General features: G+C 39.1%; 2 protein-coding genes across 3 annotated transcripts; one reads left to right on the top strand and one right to left on the bottom strand.

Moving 5' to 3' along the window:
- Positions 1-3,642: 3,642 nt before the first annotated feature.
- mrps21 (mitochondrial ribosomal protein S21) lies at positions 3,643-7,638 on the bottom strand. The gene is made up of 2 exons (XM_038723953.1): positions 7,496-7,638; positions 3,643-4,227 (listed from the first exon to the last, which is right to left on the bottom strand). Exons 1-2 carry the CDS (start codon positions 7,576-7,578, stop codon positions 4,047-4,049), a joined length of 264 nt encoding a protein of 87 aa, XP_038579881.1. The 5' UTR covers positions 7,579-7,638; the 3' UTR covers positions 3,643-4,046.
- Positions 7,639-12,869: 5,231 nt separating this feature from the next.
- On the top strand, positions 12,870-17,201 carry crabp2b (cellular retinoic acid binding protein 2, b). Of its 2 annotated transcripts, XM_038725888.1 has the most exons (5): positions 12,870-13,081; positions 15,126-15,304; positions 15,628-15,744; positions 16,832-16,878; positions 16,982-17,201. In XM_038725888.1, the coding sequence occupies exons 1-5, from the start codon at positions 13,000-13,002 to the stop codon at positions 17,025-17,027; spliced, it is 471 nt and encodes a 156-aa protein (XP_038581816.1). In that variant the 5' UTR covers positions 12,870-12,999; the 3' UTR covers positions 17,028-17,201. The 2 variants fall into 2 exon arrangements, with proteins under 2 accessions (XP_038581816.1, XP_038581817.1); XM_038725889.1 differs by having other exon boundaries at positions 12,875-13,081; positions 16,832-17,201.
- The last annotated feature ends 4,070 nt before the right edge of the window (positions 17,202-21,271 follow it).

Genomic DNA, 21,271 nt, shown 5'->3' on the forward strand with positions numbered 1-21,271 from the left:
TCAGACGTACGACCTGTTCAAAAAGTACCCACATAGCGCAACGGACACTACACGTGCTGAACAGCTTCGGAGCAGCGATTGGCTGCAGACGTGTTCGATCTTTTCTCATTGGCTCAGAGGCTTGACCAATCAGCAGCATCCGTAGCACCGGTTGGCTGGTAAATGCGTAGATCCCACCTCACCTGCCATGGCAGCACGTGCGGGTGGTGTGGCTGGAGAACGAGAACAACAGCACGCGGCAGTTGGCATGTGCCTAAAATGTTGGTATGGAAATTAGGTTACATAGACAATACTTTTATGGAAAATAACAAGGCAGGCTGCTGTTTTTCAGTGTGTATATGTTTTTTATTTTATTTATTTACTTGCTTGTTTATGTTCAACTTTATATAACGTTGTCCTCCATTTCTGTAAAAAAAAAAAAAGACCCACATGAAGAGGCTATCTGAATATAAAAACACGTGCACAAAAGATTAAAGAGGATGAGATCTAGGTTTGTCACAAAATACAAAACAAAATATCACACACCATACCATTTAACAACACTTATATGGCAACATATTAAACATATGACCATCCATCTTCCAAATGATCTTAAGTCAAATAATCTTCATGTAAAAATTGCTATGCTTAAATGCAATGACCCCAGCAGAAAATCACTGCATGGCAGCACTTTTAAGGAACAGCAAATTTAGACAGATGATACTTTTTGTTGTGCAATTAACATCGGCTCCAGTTTCTTCATTGTTGATGTTGAAGTGAATGTAGATAAGACAAGCGAGATTATGAGCTATGGCATCATAGGCTTATTAGAGCTTTGAACACAGTCTTACATACCAGTAGTTACATAATATGATTACTATATGCTGAGGAGTCAATCAGTACTTTCGTTGCATGCAAAATTAAGAAATGTTAGATGCAGGAGGATGGGGCGAGCCATGCGATCAAACATCTTTGGAGACTGGTTTGACACTTAATTATAGTTCAAACAATAGTGATGAGTTGCCATTGTCATAATCATGAAATGACTTATTAAAGTTTGATAGATCTTCCTAAGGCTTATTTAGTTTACAAACAGTCTGTACTGTGTCTTTTTGCAAATCAAAAGATCAGAGATGTTCTTTTTATGGAAGATTGTTTGTGTCTTTCTTGTCAAGGGCTTTTCTGTATCTGTGAAAAGAGCATTGATGCATACTCCTGAAGTCTGCATAGCGACATTTAGTTCCAGTATTTTTTATTGCAACATAGATACAGTCACTATGCAAAATAGCATCGTCAAAAATTATCAGCTGATACTTTGTGCAGTGGTCAATGGGGAAAAGAAAAATCACAGGCAAACTAAAAGTATTCTCAAATATGCTGGAATACGGTTAGACTGGAGGGGAGCTTGTAATTGGTCTAAATCTGTTCTTCACACATTTTGAGAACAAGTAAGGATTAAAAAAATTGTGTGTCATGGCTTTATGTCTTCTACTGACGCTTTGTCTCAGTCCACCATGACCTCTGACCTCCGTGGTAATGAAGTCCTTCGAACGCCTGGTGTTGTCCCACCTTAAATCCATCACAGACCCACTCCTGGACCCCCTGCAGTTCACTACATCCTCCAGCACCTGGACTCCCCAGGAACCTACGCCAGGATCCTGTTTGTGGTTTTCAGCTCTGCTTTCAACACCATCATCCCGGCCCTGCTGTAAGACAAGCTCTCTCAGCTGAACGTGCCTGACTCCACCGGCAGGTGTTCCTGACAGACAGGAAGCAGCACGTGAAGCTAGGTTAACATGTCTCTGATTCCAGGATCATCAGCACCAGTTCCCCTCAAGGCTGCGTTCTTTCCCCCCCTTCTCTTCTCCCTGTACACCAACAGCTGTACCTCCAGTCACCAGTCCGTCAAGCTCCCCCCTTTCAAACAATATAAATGTCTCTGCAGATGTAAATACTATTTCATTTCATATCATGCACAAACCTGGCACATTGCACATATTTGTTGTTAATTGTTAATCTTTGTTGTTGTATATTTTTATATTGTGAATTTATATATTTCGTTGCAGTACGTCTGCACAACACAAACCCAGAATAATGCACACAAAAAAAAACTGAGCATGAGCAGCAGCCAAATTATTGTACTGTTGCGTGAGTTAAAGCTGAAGGATATGTTTATTAGAAGAAAGAGAACTGCTGTTCATTTACATTTATCTAGCACTTTTATCCAAAGAGACTTACAATTGCTATATATGTCAGAGGTCACACACCTCTGGAGCAACTGTGTGTCTTGCTCCGGGACACATTGGTGAATATGTCACAGTGGGGAGTTCAACCTGGGTCTTTCACACCGAAGGCATACATCTTATCTAGTGCACCACCACGTTTCTAGCCGGCCCTGCCCAGGTTTTTGATATGACCTATGACCCAATAAATTAATATCTAAGTAGTGACATGTTTGTAATTTTGCGCACCATGTGGTTGATGTTTGTCAGTGATAAGGGAGTGGCAGTGTGTGTGTTTGTCGAGTAGGAGCCAACAAAAACATTTGCACATTTCACAATCATATTACTGTGCACTGATGCTGACTGCACAACCTATGTATGTTACATAGACACTGCAAGTGAACAAGACTTAAAACCTCACCACCACACTAAAATCAACACAGCTTAAACTGTCCAATTACCTTTTTCCATTTTCCATATATGAAAAGCTGTTAAAAAATAGCCATTTTTGAGATATTTGTCTCTGCCACCACAATACGGGTGGGGGTGAAAGAAAATTCAGTTGTGGAGCTCACAGCATGGAAAATTACATAAAGAAATCAACAGCAACATCCATGTTACTCTGAATAATATGCAGAACACAGTCAACAGCTTTCATGGGGACTATTTCTTCATCAAAAAGTTCCAATGAAAACTGCTCACAGTGAGGTCTATGGATCATCAACAGTAACAAGCATGCTTTTTCAAAAATTTACTGTTTACGGTAATTCTTTTATGCTGTTCACAGACTAATTAAATACTATCCACCTCTATTATATTTGGGGTGGAGGCAGACACCTAAGGAGAAGCTTGAATCTGAGAAAAGTCAAAAACTTTCAGTGTAAAATATAGGTCATCTATCATACTGTTCCATTCAGTCCTCTCACCCACTGACAGAAACCACAGGACATGATATAAATGTGACCTGGTAACCTCGGACAAGTGAGCCTGGTGCGAGCGCTTAACATTCCCTGTGTGCGGGAACTGAGAGCAAGTTCACACTTTAAAGCCCCCTGTGGTGAAAGATGTCTGACAGGTGTGTCTCTCTTTTAGGAGTTTGCGGGAGGTGGTCGACATCGTCAGTGGACATTGACATCACATTGTGCAGTAGTGACCTTGAAGTCATTAACATCAAGCTGCTGCTGAGCTGAGACCCTGTTTCTAATCGAAATCGCAGTATGGCCAACTGCAAGATTGAAATTGCAGGGGCTGCAGTTTTTTTGATAAAGTAAAAAAGTAAAGCAAAAATTACCTTCTAAAATCCTAACTCAAATATCTATCAATAAATAAATTGCAATATGATTTTTTTCAGCACTCAGATTGTCCTATATACTATATTTGTGTGTTTACAGTAGTTATCAGTTTGTTTTTGTTGTTAAATAGAAGTTCACCAACTTACAACTTTCAGAAATTGTCACGCATTTATTAGGTTTTCATTAGTAAGGTTGTGTGGGAAGCGTCAAAACACAAAATGTCATCAACCAAGTATTCATTAACCGGCTCATTACAACCAAGAATGATGAATAGGTTTCCCTCTCAGTACAAGCACCACACTTTTCATGCCAAATTCTGTGCAGAAAAGGGAAAAAATGTCCAAAGTTGATTTGACAATGAATGTACTTCTACAAATGTTTTCTTCCTTTTACTGTGGTGACACAATGTGACAAGATGAAAGCTACTTTTCTCAGTAATTCCCAAAGTTCATTTAGATGTGACAGTGACATTGTAATGATTGCTTCTTCCACTTTGCTGGGCCCATCTCAACCAGTCCATTGATAACGTCCTGTTCCATCACACTCTATTTCACTAGCAGCCGAGCCAGGGATCCTCTCTATTTGTCCTGGAGATGAAGGCAATTTTTCTGGCCATTTCCGTGTGGTAGATCCGCCTGCAGTTCTCAAAGTTCTTCCGCTGTCGCTCTCGGCAGGGCTTCTCGAAGTAGCGCTTTTGCTTCACCGTTTCAATAATCCCATCCTGAGTAAGGACCCTGGAGTTTGTAGAGAAAATATGTAAACAGCGGGGACTTGGGTTGCATTCAAGGCACTCTATTCAACAGATTAGACACATTATAATAAAAGACAAGAAAGCAGTGAAACTACATACATCGACCTATGCTTAAATTACAATCCTTTCCAACCTAAAAAAAATGTTAATTATACATTTTCAAACTGTACCTAATATCCATTATGATAGACAATCACTGGACACAGAACATGTACCAGATTTGTTTTACATTATGGATAATGGAGTAGGTCACAAAAATTTCACAAAAATGTTGTCCTATATTGTAACTCATTTTATAAATTCCTGGTTCGGCAGAGAAAAACCAATAATTTTTCATGATTCATGAAATCTGTTCAGACTTTTTTGAGATGTCTTCTGACTAACAGGTCAGCAAAGAAACCCGAAAATGAATTTATGAGACTACATTTATTTCAAAATGCATCTTTTCAAAAGTCTGCTTTTATTACAGAATGACATTTTTCCCCCAGTGATGTCGCTTTTCATGACAGTGGCGTAGTCACTGCCTTCTCACTTTTCAGCCAATCACATGCTCCTTGCCTTATAAGCTAGCAAGCTCAACAGCTGCTAACAGAAATGGCAGATAAGGTTGCAAAGAGGGCCACAAAAATAATTACACTGATGTGTCAAGTTAGATTCAGTAAGACAGATATCAAGAGCATTATTAAACTGATATTGAAAGAAATGTGGCAAAAGCAATAGGAGGAAGAGAGGAAAGGAGAAACTTTTAGTAGTATAAAGGAGTATAAAGGATAGTGGGAGAAATTAGGTGTGCCAGACGGAACAGGAGAAATGAGACAACAATATCAAGACTTAGATTTGGACACCCTGGACTAACCAGTACAATATTTATAATAGGTAAACATAAAACAGGCAAATGCTACTACTGTGCGCAAGAAGAAACAGAGCATGTTATGTTACACTTTCAGAAATATGAGGAAGGAAGAAGGCATCTGAGTCAAAATCTCAGAAAGATAAATGGCCACTTTGATCTAACAAGATATTCTACAAAAGAAGTCAAGAAATGAGTGTTATTGCACCCTCTTTCGGTATCTTGGACTAACTCATTTGATTGGCAAGATGTTTTTTTTTTAATAATGCAAATTCTTGGCAGTCTGATCCATACTCCATACCAGTTGGTGGCAGTAACGCACCAATTCGCTGTTTGCTAACCACCTTTAAACCTCAAAGAAGACAAACTGCTACCAAAATTAGCCAGTAAGCACCTGTTAGCTAGAGCAACAACAATGTCAAAGTAATTTTGAATCGACTATCTAGTTGCTGCTGTAAATAAACACTGTACAGAGACAGAAACAAACATCAGGATTGTGAACTTGTTTTATTACTCAGCATCAAAGTGAAGAGACAGTGGCAGCAGCTAGCTCTTTAGTTAATTTGGTTTTCTCTGCAGCATCAACAAGATCAAAAAGACTTTCCGTGTGGTTGCTCAATCCAACAGGAGTCTGCTAACAATGCTAACAGAGACTCTTCACTTTGATGCTGAGTAATACCGGTAAGATCACAAGCTGGCATAGCTTAAGGAGACCAGATTCCTGAAATGAAATTCGGTGACATTTTTGGTTTGGTGGTCAGTATGTCCTGAAATATAACGTTATTGTATGAAATCTGTCAAATATAATTCTTCTGAATGAAATCAAGTAGTTCTGAAGCAAATACTACATTGTAGTCATTACATAGAGGCTGCAATCACTTTCTGGCAAGTAGAATACTGCATTTTATGTGTTGTTTTGGCCATTATAAAAAGGTACATGAAGAGGTTAAAAGTACTAGGTCAATTATAATCTGTCACATATAACCCTCATGAATATAAAATCTGATTTCAGGTCTGTTAACACCTTATACAGTCTATGATTAACACACAGTTAAACAGGCCACCAAAACCGGTGACTGTCTGGTCACCCTAGCATAGCTAGCTATGTAGCATCAACAGTCTTGTTAAGCTAAGCCCTAAAAGCTAAAGAGGTTAGGTAACTGTGTCAGTGTACAGTGTTTATTCACAGCAGCAGCGTGGAGTTGGCTGATTCACATTAATGTTGGCATTGTTGCTGCTGTAGCTAGCAAAATAGAACTGGCTAAATGTGGTAGCAGCTTGCTAGCTTAAGAGGCACGGCATGTGATTGGCTGAAGAGATAAGAGGGCAGTGGCAACACCACTGTCATGAAACCTGACATTATGAAATAAAACCAGACATGAAATGTGTTACTGGAAGAAAAGTCCATAATTATATATATAAACATGCATTTGAAAGTAATGTGTCAATAATGAAATAAAAATGATTCAACAAAATTCAGTTTTTATAAAAATTAATCATGAAATAACATCTCAGAACAATGAGCTGTGTTTTAATAATTTCTTCAGTTATTTCACTATTCCATTAGTTACTAGTAACTATTCCCTTCTTACTAGTTAGAATTAAAATGTTACTATCAACTAGACATTTTATGTCTACTAACCCGAAAGAAATGTACTAGTAAGAATTACATTTTACTAGTAACTATTTGAATAGTTACTAGTAACTAATAGGTACTAGTATCTAAACAATAGATACTAGTACAATGGAAATAGTTACAAGTAACTATTTCAGTAGTTACTAGTGACTATTGACTAGGTACTAGAATCTAAACAATAGATAGGCCCACCAGTAAAATGTTAATTGTTACTAGTAACTTCACGAATAGTTACTAGTAACTAATGAACAGATGATATCTGAACTGCAGAGCCCCATAGATTTCAATGGCAAAATGTGCAATTAGTTACTTTTAATTAAACAATAGTTACTAGTAACTAATGAAAATGCTACTAGTAACTCAAAATAATGTTCTAGTTTCTAATCAGTAAAACGGGAATATTTACTGGTAACAAATGGAAAAATACCATTAACTAATAAATTAGTACTAGTGGCTTTTAAATAGCGAGGAAATGTTGGGCTTGCCGTAGGTTGCCAGACTTAATAACCATAGACTGTGCTGACAAATAGTTTACTGCTAAATTATAGTGAATATGTTGCTGCAGACTTTAAACCTTGTGACGCTGACGTTCTGACCCCTGTATGTTTTTAACGGAGTCAGCTTCTAGCAGTGATACCACTGCGCAGCCGCAGCTCTGTGACATTGAGCGGAAGGCTAACGTTAACTTAGCCACCGTTAACTTATCATCCCCTGGAAAACAGAAACTATTAATGTTATATTTTATATTAAATACTTAGAATTTACCTGTTTAAAGTCTTGTACGCCGCATCAACGTTGCCGTCCTGAACCATCACTGTCCGCGCAATGAAGCGAAGGTGTCTCGCCATGATGAGACCGGTGCTTGCTCAATTGTCAACCGGCTGGAAACACAAAACTATTAAATTTTCCGGATACAAGAAAACCCATGAATCAACGCTAGGTGACGCTTTGCTCAACCATTCTCCTAAACGAATTTTGTCATGTGTTGGAGTTGACCCCACGCTACATTTCTTGTAATGTTTATGTTAATTTTTCAAAGCTACTTAAAATGGGGTGTTTGGTTTTTGTGATCTCTGCAACTCACATCAACATTTTAGTTATGGCAAAATCAAAAATGGATTACAGTAGCCCACGTCCAACCCATTTAGCACCCCTTGAAGACTAATTTTGTTTTATAATATAATCCTCTGAACTGCTAAAGCTTTTTGTTTTGTTTTATTTATTTAGTCATGCTTTGCTGATGTTCCTGTGTGTAAGTGTACTGTATATCCTATGCATATTAGGCCTATTACATATCACACTTTTTATTTAGTTAAATTAAGGGTAAACAAATTTAACTAGGGTAAACTTATTGTGCAAACCTTTCTCAAAGCCTTTTCATTTGTTATTTAACATTAAGTAATTTACAGACTCCTAACAGTGGGAACTCTCTCTAGTTTCTACATGTTTGAACCTCGTGGCCAGTACCCCATGGCCTCTAAATGAACAACTGTATGAATAAGCGAATAAACAGACATTACAAACAAACATCCAGGTCTCTACAGTCAAGGGTGTCACTTTGTGTTGAAAAGTGCTGGGGACATAAGGGCGCAGGTTAGGGGTGTGACAATACACTTAGCTGAGAAGATGACACACAATTTTGATTTCACAAGAACAAGATGAGACAATATTTTAACACTATTTTGAAGAGATCTGCAAAGCTGAAATATATGACATGTTTCTGGGGGAAACTTTTGAGCATCAAACACTTAAATTCCTGTATTCTGATGAAATTTCTGCATCATTTTATGGTGGAAATGTTTTTATTTATGTAAAGGAAAACACAAAATTCAGGTGGCAGGTGACAATTCAAAATCTAAAAATAAAACAGAATATTATGCAATAAGGCTCTCAGGCATTCTGTGTTCATGTGTGTATCATCCCTACTGAGTCAGCACACATGCAGGCATGATGTAGTCTTCCCTCCTCTTTTGTCATGTTCACAGAGAATGGAAAAGAAGAAGTTGTTAAAGTTACTGTTCGGTGTATGCACGGTTTTGGATCATTTTATCATCAGTAGCAAGATTTTTTTAAATCTTAAGTTACTTTTTTTGGACAATGCACATTTGTTTCTTCTATATATAAATTGCACTGCATTTTTGTTTTACTCATTTGGTAGACGCTTTTATACAAAGCGATTTACATTTGAGGAACAACATACAGGCATCAATAAAGCATCCATACCTTAAGAGATCTACAAGTGACAACAGATACTAAGAACAGCAATAAATACTAGTAAGAGCTATTAGCGTGTACAGCATCAATGGGATAAATACCTTGAGGAAGAACTAAGAGTTAACTAATAGTACCAGAGAATTGTAAGGAGATAGAAGAAGAAGAGCACAGGAAATGCATGTTAGAGGTTAGAGGTGTTATAAGAGGAAGTGTTCTCAGAAGAGATGAGTTTTCAAGAACTTCTTGAAGAAGAAAGTTACAGAGGGACGCCCCTGCTCTGATGGCATGAATAGCTAATATTTACTTATTGTGCAAACCTTTCTCAAAGCCTTTTCATTTGTTATTTAACATTTCTTCTTGCAAGCTATTTTTCAGAACATTTTTAACAAATGCTTTCATAAAGTGATGGGGACAAAATCAGCCATTTCAGAAAGTGTGCCCAGTGTAAATGACACGTAGGCTACAGCACAGGGAACCAAACACGAATTATTATAGTTGACATAAAGGGAGATAGCTTTCAGGGCAATCACAGATTTATGAAACTACATCCGTTGTCATAGCAGCGAGGACAGCAGTGTCCAGTGTTATCCTTTCATCAGGGCCATTCTCTTCTTCTTCTCATCCCTGAGTTGCTGTTGTCCTCTGGGTGCCTCAGTCTGAGGTCAGCTAGCGGTGAATGCTGGCCTAGAGTGCATGTCTAATTTGCATTTAAAGGTGTTTTTAAAGCTCCTTTCTCTGTATAAAACACCACTCGGGGTAAATTCCCATGTTGCTGTAACTCTATAGGGTACAGAAGCTTCATGGTGCCACGGGGAGGAATGCTGAGACAACCTGCACAGATAACATCGTGACTCCTTTTGTTGGTGAATGCACTGCATCATGTTTCCAGAGGCATCCATTCTGATCCAGACCTGATGAAGTATTCTTGTCAGTGTTTGTGTGTGTGTGTGTGTGTGTTTGTGTGAGAGAGAGAGAGGGAGAGAGAGGGAGAAAGAAAGAACAGAAAGAGAGTCTGTAACCTAAAGAAAATTAAGTTTGTACTTTCAGGATGCAAATACGTTTTATTCCACTTGGGGTGATGTTATCAAATACATCTCCCTGACAGTTTTTGAGTGGATTTTATTTTCAATTATTCTAACTTCCTTTATTTTAATCAATTTATTAGGGTTCCCAGCCCCAGTGGGCTGTTGTAATCGTTCTTGTTTTACTGCGGCCTAGACCGTAAGTGCTAGGGACACAAAACTCATAGGGTAGGTCCAACTCATGTTAATGACCTCAGGCGAAAAAATTCTACCTCTAGGGGGCGCTATAAGCAAGGTCAATGTGTTTGGAACTCCCGCCTACGAAGGCGCATATCAAAAACCTTATATCCACACGTTCGGGAGATCGAGCTGAATCTCATGGTACAGGCCACACCGATTTACTTTTTACTTTTTTTTTGCTAAATCACGAAAACTGTAAAACCTACTTTAATTTACTCCTCTGAAGCCGCAAGTCCGATCGACACCAAACTTGGCACGGATAATCTCTGGACCAAGCGGATCAAAATTTCTTGCGAAAAATGCTACAAATAGGAAATTATATCATATCTTTGCTTGCAGTTCTAGCTTAGATTTTTATCTTTGGTCCTCTACTCTGGTCAACATTGCATTGAATCTTTGCTTTGGAATGGCTGATCGACACCAAATTTGGAGAATTAATGTTGGACGCCCTCCTGAGGGCCAGGTCGAAATTTGGTGCAACTCGCCCCTAGGTGGTGCTATTTCATTCAAAGAAATTGTTCCTCTATAACCACAAGTCACATTGACATGAAACCAAAGTTCACCCAAATATGCCCATAGGTGGTGCACGGGCACGGCAGTGGTTAGCACTGTTGCCTCACAGCAAGAAGATTGTGGGTTCAAACCCCGGTTGCCCCGGCCTTTCTGTGTGGAGTTTGCATCTCCCTGTGTCTGCGTGGGTTCTCTCCGGGTGCTCTGGCTTCTTCCCACCATCCAAAGACACGTGGCCTAGGTTGATTGGTGACCCTAAATTGTCCTTAGGTATGAGTGTGAGTGTAGGTTCGTCTATATGTGGCCCTGCAATGGATTGGGTGTACCCTGCCTTTCTTTCGATGCCAGCTGGGATCGGCTCCAGCCCCACGACCCTGTACGCAAGATAAGCGATTGTCAATGGATGGGACATTTTGCCTCATAACTACGGCCCACTACATCGCACATTCATAAACCTTAAATCTATGCCTCTGTACAATGACGTTTTCACATCGATATATCGCGAAAACTGAAAACCCTATTTTAATTCACTCCTCCGAAAAAAGCCGCAAGTCCAATCGGAGAATTGGCACGGACCATCCATGTAACATCCGCCATTTTGTCAGTTGTGACCATGCAAATAAAGATCTTTGAATGAATCTTTATCCACCTACTAATTTATACTAATTGCCGTTGTTGTAATTATTATCTGTAGGCTCATCACTTCTTATAGCCATTTACATTACATTTATTCATTTTATCCAAAGTGACTTACTCTTGAGCAACTAGGGGTTAAGTGTCTTGCTCAGGGACACATTGGTGGATGGGTCACAGTATTGAACCTGGGTCTCTCACACCAAAGTCATGTGCCTTATCCGTTACCCCACCAACCCCCATTTTGTGACTGTTATTTGTAATTCGAGATATTACTTTTTTCTGCTATCTAGTACTTTGACGCTAACCAAGCTAGCCAATCTACAACTACGACTAACTTGTCTGCTATGTAGCAGAAGGGAGTTATAAAACTCAATTTCACTCTATAACTTCATATTATATTGTGACAACAAACCTACCTACCTACCAGCTGCTGGAAGCTAATGTGTTGCTAACATAACATTCTGTTTACTGTTGGATTAACAGCTATCTTACTTTTTTTACTGTTATTTTGTGGACTCAAAATAACAGTGATACTTTGTTTTTTCCTGGCATGAGGTAGCTTACAATGTACCCTAACTGATTTGACAGCAAGTCTATCGCCTAGTTATAGGCAACAAGTTATTTATTTAATTTATTATTATTATTATTATTATTTTTATTTTATTTTTTTTTACAATGGGCTGCCTCTGGTCTAACTTTTGTCTCTGCTCAATCTTTTTGTAATCACATTGTTGGTGCTACAGTAGGCTATATATTTCATATTAAGAAAGAAATATACTAAATATAATTTATTTGGGTAACTTGTGCCCGAATTGAATGATTTCAGCATCTATTCTTCAACATTTACCTCAGGATGTAAACAGTGTCTTATGTCTCTGTTACAAAAATAACATGTGGTGGTCTAAAGCTTTCCAAATTAGATAAAGACAAGGCAACATGAGTCAGTGTTGGGTAAATGAAACTGATGACCTACAGTATGTGCTATTTGATCATAATGAATGAGACTCTGTGTCCCCTCTCTCTTAAATTTTAATTGTAGAGTGAACATGGGGATGAAACTTGCCTCCAGCTGTATGTCTTATCTTTTGCTCTTTCATTAACAGCTTTACAGCCCCCCACTCTGGAGCAACATTAACCCTATATTTCACATTCCAGATCTTGGTAAACTTAACACGTCTTCAGGTTGGATTTTTTTTGGGGGGGGGGGGTTTAATGAAAAGTTTCATCCAATTTTCAGGCTATTTGTGTAGGCCTATCACTTATTGTCTGGACTTCTTGTCAAATAATTTGGACTAATATGACACCAACCTAAGAAATGAGTTAACACTTTCCCTTAATATCCGAGTGCAACATCAAAGGACTTACTGGAAGTGCATTTTCCAGCTCGTATCCAAATCTTTCACCATGCTGAAAGAGGTGGAGGCTACAGCCAGAATAAGGGGGAAAGTCCCTCCCAGCCACCAGCCCCTGTATTGGCTGGACCAGCATCACATCCAGACGAGCTGTCAGCCAATCAATGCAGCAGCCGATGCAGGCGGAGAAGACGGTTTTACAAATCGGTAAACGAGGGGGACAGACAAGAACCGGAGAATCTGCAGTCAGAGTCGCCGTCTAATCTGCAAAAGTAATCTCTGCAACTGCATCAAAATGGAGAAGAAAATCACAGATTTCGCAGGAAAATGGACAATGAAGTCTTCGGACAATTTCGAGGAACTTTTGAAAGCGCTGGGTAAGTAATGTTTTTGGGGCACTTAATGTAGGCCTACACGCATTAACATATTTAATTTGTTTACGGAAAATGGCAATAAAGCTGTTCAAAAATATAAAACGTTTTCCAAAGCAATACAGGGTTGCAGGTCGTTTTCCCTACCTTTAGATCAAAGTGCTTTTCATGCAAAAACTCCTCAAACTTTGATGCAAATTAAGAGTCAAGCAGCATATTGTTATCTGGTTGATCATCTACCATTTGGCTCCATTGTTAAAATGCAAAGAATAAGGAAGGGAAAAGGAAGCATCTCCTGCACAAAGACCTGTCAATCATGTTGTCAGTAGCATTATCAACTGGAAATCCACTTGGTTAGAGGTCAACTAGAGAACCAAAGTGGTTTGAAGTGGGCCACTGTGATTAAATTGGTGTGCCCCATTCCTGCCAACCCATGTTCCTGGGAACATTGGTCTTGTTAAACTATATGAGGCTGTATGGACTCCAGTTAAAAGAGAGAGCAGGAGAGAGGTCAGGTGAGGGCCAGCCAGTGGCATCCATTAAAAATCTGAAGACAAATAGCCTGTGGAGGAATGTTAGATTAGACTCATCTGAGGCAGGGTCCTCCTCATGCGGTTGTAATTAGAGCCAGTGTAAACGGAACTAAGCCTTGACATGGGCCCCAGCAGCCAGCCGGCTCTGAGACTGACTTTCCTTCACTTCCCTGGGCCTCTCAGACCTGATCTATGTCTGTCTGTGTGTGTGTGTGTGTGTGTGTGTGTGTGTGTGTTGCCTCCGTTAGTACCACTCAATGAGCAAACATGGTCTGACCTGAATCAAAGTGGGGTTGTCTTGATCTCTCTGAAGCCAGTCCAGCTCACATGAATAATGGCAAAAACTGAAGGGTCAAATGTTTACATTTATTAAACATCACATCACATCACATCTCTACTGACCCAGCACATAGATCCTGATATATTTATTCTGAGAATCAACCGGTAGTTGTACTGTGCACAACAGTAATGAGGCCATTTTCCCCTGCAGTTTATACTGTACGTCTCTGTTGAAAGTCCTGATATAAATGAATGCAAAACAACCACAAAGAGATCAAAAGACACTCAAAACACAACACAAACACAAAGAGATGTAAAACGCAGACAAAGGGATGCAAATCAACCACAAACACACAAAACTTAAAATTGACTACACAAAGAGACGCAAAGACACACAAAACACACCACAACAACCACAAACACACAAAACATCCACAAAGAGACTCCAAAACTGACTAAGCGACGCAAAACAACTACAAAGAAATTCAAAATAGCTAAAATTTCTTCTTATTTCTCTTTCAATCTACCAGTCTTGGTCCTATAGGAGTTGAGTGGATAGTGACTAAATATTACTTTGAGGGTGAAGTCTTTAACAGTGCCACAGTAATAATGGACCTACCAGGGGTTTTGCATGTTGTAACCAATTAAGCAACCATTTTCTGTAGCATACCATACAGAAAGTTCTTAGGTTGATTTCCTTGGTGTTCATTCAGTACAACAAAAAAACTAATCAGCCTGTTTTGAAAACTTTAGGCAACCAAAAAGCATAGCATTTATGTAGCTAACATTTGATGTAGGGAAATCAAACTCAGAAGACAAATAATAAACAGATATGGACATTGTGAAAAGGATGACATGGATTTGGATGTTACTTGTCTTGCTGTATGGCTGCTCAAATATCAGATGACATAGTTTCATTTAATGCCAAGCAAGGAAACATTCCCTGCTCGCAGCCGCTTTACCACGCTGTGATAATGTAACGCTGTCAAAAAACGAAAGGTGCTGGATGGTTAACTTTGATGGATTACCTAAAGCAAACACAATATCTCACATTTTCATGCCGTACTGAATGAACTCAAACCAACAAACTCAAACTTTTAATATGCTCTAGATGAAATAAGGTTATTTGGGCTATGAACATCCAAAACCACCGGTATGCTGCTTTTGTTGCAACCAACACAAGTGATGCTTTCACCACAGCTCTCAGTTTGATATTAGATCTGTTTGTCTTTGGTCAGGTGTGAATGTGTTCCTGAGGAAGATTGCAGTGGCGGCGGCCTCCAGCCCAGCAGTGGAAATCACCCAGCAGGGAGAGAGTCTGTCCATCAAGACATCCACAAGCGTCCGCACCACCCATATCTCCTTCACTGTGGGTCAGTCCTTCAATGAGACGACGGTGGATGGCCGCCCCTGCACGGTACACATCCATAAACTTCCCTTATAACATTCCTGTATAATGTCAATACATGCATACCAGCATTTGGCCAAGGACAGCCTAACCAGAGCTCTGCACAGAAGAAACATGTGGAAATAATTTCAGTGCAACTCTAGGGCCAGCCCCAGTGATAATACATGGATCTGTTCTTCATTTCTTCATGCCGAGTGAGTGGTGAAGGACATAGATCCTGACAGGCCATAAAAATATGCAGTGATCAGCACGCTGAGCTCCAGTTATGAAGCCCAAACTTTGCAGTTAAATGATGTCAGTTATTAATTTTCTTCTTATATGAATCCCTACAGAGCTTTCCTAAGTGGGAAACAGACAGCAAGATCAGCTGCGAACAGACTTTACAGAAAGGTGATGGGCCCAAGACATCGTGGACCCGAGAGCTGACCAACGATGGAGAACTTGTACTGGTAATTATTTTGTGCACAGCGCCAATACACAACTTTACAGAGAGTATCAGATTAAAAGACACTAAAAGTAAGATGACTGTCTAGTGTGAGAGCTTTACAGTATTAAAACCACCCTTTGTGAAGTGGTTGACTCAGAAACATTTACTATTGCTTTATATCAATCATTTATAAGCCATAATTAAGAACAACCTTTAGGTTGCCAGGTAGTAAAACAAGAGTCTATCATCATTTTAGCAGCTCTGTGAAGCTAAATCCTAAATGCTCACATTGACAATACTAACATGCTGATGTTTAGCAGATAAAATGTTTACCATGGTCACCATTGTAGTTTAGTGCATTAGCATGCTAATTTCTGAAAATTAGCACAACATACAAAGGACAGCCATCATTAGTTTTGCAGGTAATTGGTGATATGGTCACCTGATAACAGCTCTACATAAAAGGTTAAGGGGTCACAAGATAAATGCTGTGTTCACATCATATTTGTAGACCATAATTACAAACACAGCCATGTTGGGGAAAAACAGCCTAATTGAAATTTTGAGTTGGAGATATCTGGAAATTTTGACAGCAATTTGGTGAAAAGAACTACAGAAGTGTCTCCAAATCACTGGCAAGATGGCTGAAAAGCTACTATTGTTGGCAGTTACATCTAAATGAAAACCAATATCAACTCTAATACAATCAATTAACCTAATGTAAAAGAGATGTACACAGTTTCACTAATATATATTTGTGACACTGCAAAATAGCAAACTGGGCTACGGAAATGATACTGTAAGTTGGGGTAAACATCTTGGAATAATGCAGGGACACTGCCACGTCAGAACAATGGGAGGTTTACCTTTTTCCCCATTTCACAAATTTAGCATTATTACATTTTACTAAAAAAAACACAACAAGCTTCTTGCTTGTACACATTCTCATGGTGCTGGAGGAAAAGTCCAGGATCACTTAAGTCATTAGGATTCATCTTCTGGGCACCATGAATATCTGCACCAACATTAGTTAGAACTTAAACCCTTTATAATGGTTGCCTTATTAGGAAGTGGTTTAACTCTGTCCTTTTGTTGCTGTTTTCTTTCAGACTATGACTGCTGGGGATGTTGTCTGCACCAGAGTTTATGAGAGAGAGTGAGGAAGTTTTTTTTTAAGACTGTCATACAATACTCATGTTTTGTGCCTCATGCATGGTTTACATTTACTCGCCTTGTTTTCTTCTTTGTCCTCCTCGCAGCCAGTCACATGTTGATAAGATCTCGCTCAAACAGTGCACTGTGTAGAAAAGGCTTCGGTTTACATGAACGTATGTTGGAAAAGTTGCTTTTATAACACAAAAGCTGAAATTATTCTTTATGTATCAAATATAAATGTCACACATTCCTTTTTTTTAAAATCTGTATTGCAGTGTATAAATCACTTTTCAAGATGTTAATAAACTGTTTTATATGAATTTACTGTTTGATGATTCCTTTTGGATTCTTTATGTTGCCTCCTCCCTGCTCCTCCCACTCCCTTGTCGACCGTTTGCATATCACTTTACATCACAATCTGCCACTCATATTCTCCTGATTATTCATTCCCCTGCCATCTTTCCATTTGCAATCCAGTACTGTGTCCTCAGTGTGCTCTTTGTCATCATAGCTCACTCTAATATGGAGCCAATTAGTTTAAAAACTCCCAAAGACAATTCCTATTATCTGAACTCTGCTTTGAGAGACATTTGGCAAAAACAACAGGGAAGCAGGGAGTGGAAAGGAAAACGAGTGAGGGAAAGAGAGAGGGTGACCATGAGAAAAGTATTTCATAGCATCAGAAGAGGTTATACTTCATGTGCTCCCCTTTCCAGCTGTACCTACTTACAGAATGAGCTCAGTAAAAATTCCCCCACCCCTTTGCTCTGGCTTTGCACCCAGGTACAAACTGTTTAGTGGCTTCCTCTTATACTGTGCAGGGAGGCTTCCAGCTGTTGCCTCTCAAAACCCACTTTTTTAACATAATGAATGCAAAAAAAATATACAAACAGACTTAAAATGCAGAGAGAAAGCACCATTAGCTGATAATGATAGATTTAACAGTATTCAGATTCCCTAAAGTCTATCTTTGTACTCAGCTAAAACTCAACTGCGTGGTTCAGTCTGAGGCTGGCTTCACCTTGCTGTTAAAAAACGGACATTTGGGGTCGCTCCGGCACTTCCTGAGGAGAGTACTGCAGGCAGTGATGGTTTTTCCAGGTTTTCAAACAGTGTGCAGACAAGCACCCCTCTGAAGTTCTTCCCAGTTTATACACACAGTGCTGAGCAAGCAGAGGGAGGACTGGGCCTCCTCCCAGATGAATTTTCTCACTAACCTCTGTGTCTCTTTGCAACAGCGATGGAGGAAGTACTCAATACGATGTAAAAATACTTTTCGTTTCTGCTACCTGTAAGCCTTGTATATTGCTGTTGTTTGGATTAAAGTCCCTGAACTGCATCTCTGCTCTGGTGTCTTGCGTCTGGGCTCACACTCCTGCTCTGCGCTCACCGCAATCGTGACACTTCATGTGTTTTGATAATGGAAAATCTTAATCTGTAAAGTAACGAGTAACAGCTGTAAAAGAAATGCAATCTAATGTAATACTGTAAAAGGGCAAAACCTGCCCCTGAAATTTTGTGGAATAGAAGTATAAAGTAGCATAAAATGGATGTACTCAAGTAAAGTACCTTAAAATTATACCTAAGTACAGTATTTGGTTAAATGTATTTAGGTACGTTCCACTACTAATCTGAATGTTCTGAAACATCGTGCTTGCTTGAAAGAAGGAGAGTGACGAGATCATGTGTTACCAAGTATGCGTGTCTTACACAACTTCCCTCATTATGTGGGTGCTCTTATGTCTCACGGGCAGAAAGTATGTTTTCAGTGGCCTCAGTGAAACCCATGTTATTGTGTAAGTGCTCATCAATGACCGCAGCGCTTTAACTGAACTCTGTAGGGGATGGAAAGTTCCCTGCTATTTGCTCAATCAGAAAATTGCCATTTGCACACACACATCCAAATACACTAGATGCCAGATTAAATGGCCCCTTTGACTGATGGTCGTTAGCCTCACAGGAGCAGTCTAAACCAAACCCAGACCCTCCTTGTTAGCCGGGTCACTTTCCACACTCAACTGTTATGCCAGTTCATTCCTCAGGCTGTGATGTCATGGAGCATTGCATTGCTCAACTGGCTGAGGAATGCTGTGGTTTTAAGACCGGGAAGCACCCAAGTCCAGCGTCTGAATCGGGGCCATCTGGAGCAAACATGACAGGGCAATTAGAGGAAATGATGAGTCACAGGAGTCAACTGACAAGCACAGATGCTGCTGGAAGAGGGCATAGAGACAAACAAAGCCAAGCCTGTGAGCAGGTCCAGACAGTTAAGCTAAAGAGGCTTTCATCACTTCATCAATTTTTAATCACTAATCTATTTAGGCTGTAATAATGAGTGCTCATTATTTTCTATACATGCCACATCCATTTCCACCCTAGCATCGACATGTGAGCTCTGTTTCATCATGGTTCTCCATAAAGAATCATATTAAACTCAATGGTTGATAAGTGATTGCTTTGAGTCTTAACTCCAAAACAGAAGACTTTGACCTCCAATTACCTATAGAACTGTTATTATGGACATTAACTGGGCTTTAACTAAGGATTGTTTTCATCATCAATGAATTTGCTGATTATTTACTCAATTCACTAATTGTTTTGCTTCTAACATTTCAGAAATTAACAAAACTGCCCATTACAGTTTCCGTTAGCCCATGGTGTCCCTGGCCACAGGTGTGAGATCTCAGCAGTTTAACTTTAAGATTTATGCAGCACAAACATATTCTTCCCATATTATCTTCTTTCCTATCACATTAAATCATCCACAATTCCTGCTCAAGTTTATCATGTTCAGTCTCACTGTCCCACTTGTGGACAGTCGTTACAAATTCATGCTGTGCAGTCATACATGGTTAACACCCGGATAGCTATATTTTAAATTCCAGAGGAGAACCCAGTGTTTCCAGAGATACCAAATTTGTCAGGTTGAATTTTGGAGAAATGGATTTAAAATGATGCAGAAGCCATCTAAAATATTTCCATTTGATGAAATGGTGCAGCTATAAAACAATATATGGAGCCCTGGTTTGAATATTTCATTCAGTGTAAACATCACTCAGCTTTAATGAAGAGCTGGAACAAGCTGATAAAGAGCATATATGCGATACTGACAGTAAAGCCACTTTAGGAGAAATTAAAGAATTCTGCATACTATAGCCATTACCTCGTGTCTCCTTAAGGGGTCCTGACTCCCACTGAAATATTATATTTCCAGAACGCCCAACCCCAATTCACATATATATTTATTGTTATTGAATATGTGCCTTTTCATGCATAAATCACCAATTCATATGTGTGAACAACTAAGTGATATGGGTGAATATTAACAGGGAATATACAGTGTATATATAAACAGCACTGTGTGTGTACTGTATGTGTGCATGTGAGACAGTCTGACCTATGTGATGAAATCATATGACTGCCATCACCCATGTGACCGCATGTGATGTGTAGGGAGAAGAGAACAGAAAGAAGTCAGGCTGGATTGTCCAAGGGCATTACACCATGACAAAACTTGTAACCTTCTTGCTTGCAGTGTTAGGTATGGAAAGTACATAGAAAAACCTAGAAAGAGGTCCTTTAAGGATACACCCTTCATACAACCAAACAAACAAATCAGAGCTGAGCGTATCACAGTGCCACAATATGAACTATCAAATAACTCTTGTGGGTAAAGCAACAACTTCCATGAAAATGACATTTCTGGAGCAACAATGATTTTAAGATGAATTTTGATTTTAAAAAGCTAATTGTTTATTTTGCCTTACCTGAGTTGCTGTACCCTACCAGTTACCTGAGGTTCAAATGCCACATTTCTCCTGACAATCCATCACCTGAGGGAATTATTCCTTCAAGGCACAAGAGTGACATCTACTGGAAGAGAAGGATATAATGTGTCTTTATTCTACAGCAAAAGGTTGCTTGGTTTTGTTATCATTTAGAGTTTGGCGTCCAAATTAAGATTTATGGATTTAGTATTAACCTAAATGATTCGATTTATTCTTTTATTATTACATAATTATATTATTATGCAGGGCAAAAATGTTGTTGTCATTGTATGCTTGAAGCAAACGATTAATTTGTGTCAATGACAAATCGGTGCACCTTTTGCCAGTAAATTAATCAACTGCTATATCTAATATCAACTACTAATTTTTAATTTAGCAATACAATGTTTTGGAGGGTAATTTTGTTTGTAAAAAGGGCTCACTTACTACGTGTTTAAAGGAAAAAACAAATATTACAACATTTTTATAAAAAGGGACAGTTATGATATCTATCACAGTCTTTCCGAACTTGAGTCGTAGCCTCTGTTTTGTAGACCGTATCTCTTATCACCTCTAAAATAATTTCCCTGTTTTACATCTAATTTGTGTTTGCAGGTTTAAAAAGGA

The sequence above is a fragment of the Micropterus salmoides genome, unplaced genomic scaffold (assembly GCF_014851395.1).
Source record: "Micropterus salmoides isolate LMB-PRFRI ecotype aquatic unplaced genomic scaffold, ASM1485139v1 Ms_hic_scaffold_17, whole genome shotgun sequence".
NCBI lineage: Eukaryota > Metazoa > Chordata > Actinopteri > Centrarchiformes > Centrarchidae > Micropterus > Micropterus salmoides.

Coding starts and splice junctions, on each gene's coding strand:
- mrps21 (XM_038723953.1), bottom strand. CDS start 7,578: ATGGCGAGACACCTTCGCTTCATTGCGCGGACAGTGATGGTTCAGGAC. Junction 4,228..7,495: donor GCGTACAAGACTTTAAACAG/GTAAATTCTAAG, acceptor TACAAACTCCAG/GGTCCTTACTCAGGATGGGA.
- crabp2b (XM_038725888.1), top strand. CDS start 13,000: ATGGAGAAGAAAATCACAGATTTCGCAGGAAAATGGACAATGAAGTCT. Junction 15,305..15,627: donor TGGATGGCCGCCCCTGCACG/GTACACATCCAT, acceptor GAATCCCTACAG/AGCTTTCCTAAGTGGGAAAC. Junction 16,879..16,981: donor ACCAGAGTTTATGAGAGAGA/GTGAGGAAGTTT, acceptor TCCTCCTCGCAG/CCAGTCACATGTTGATAAGA.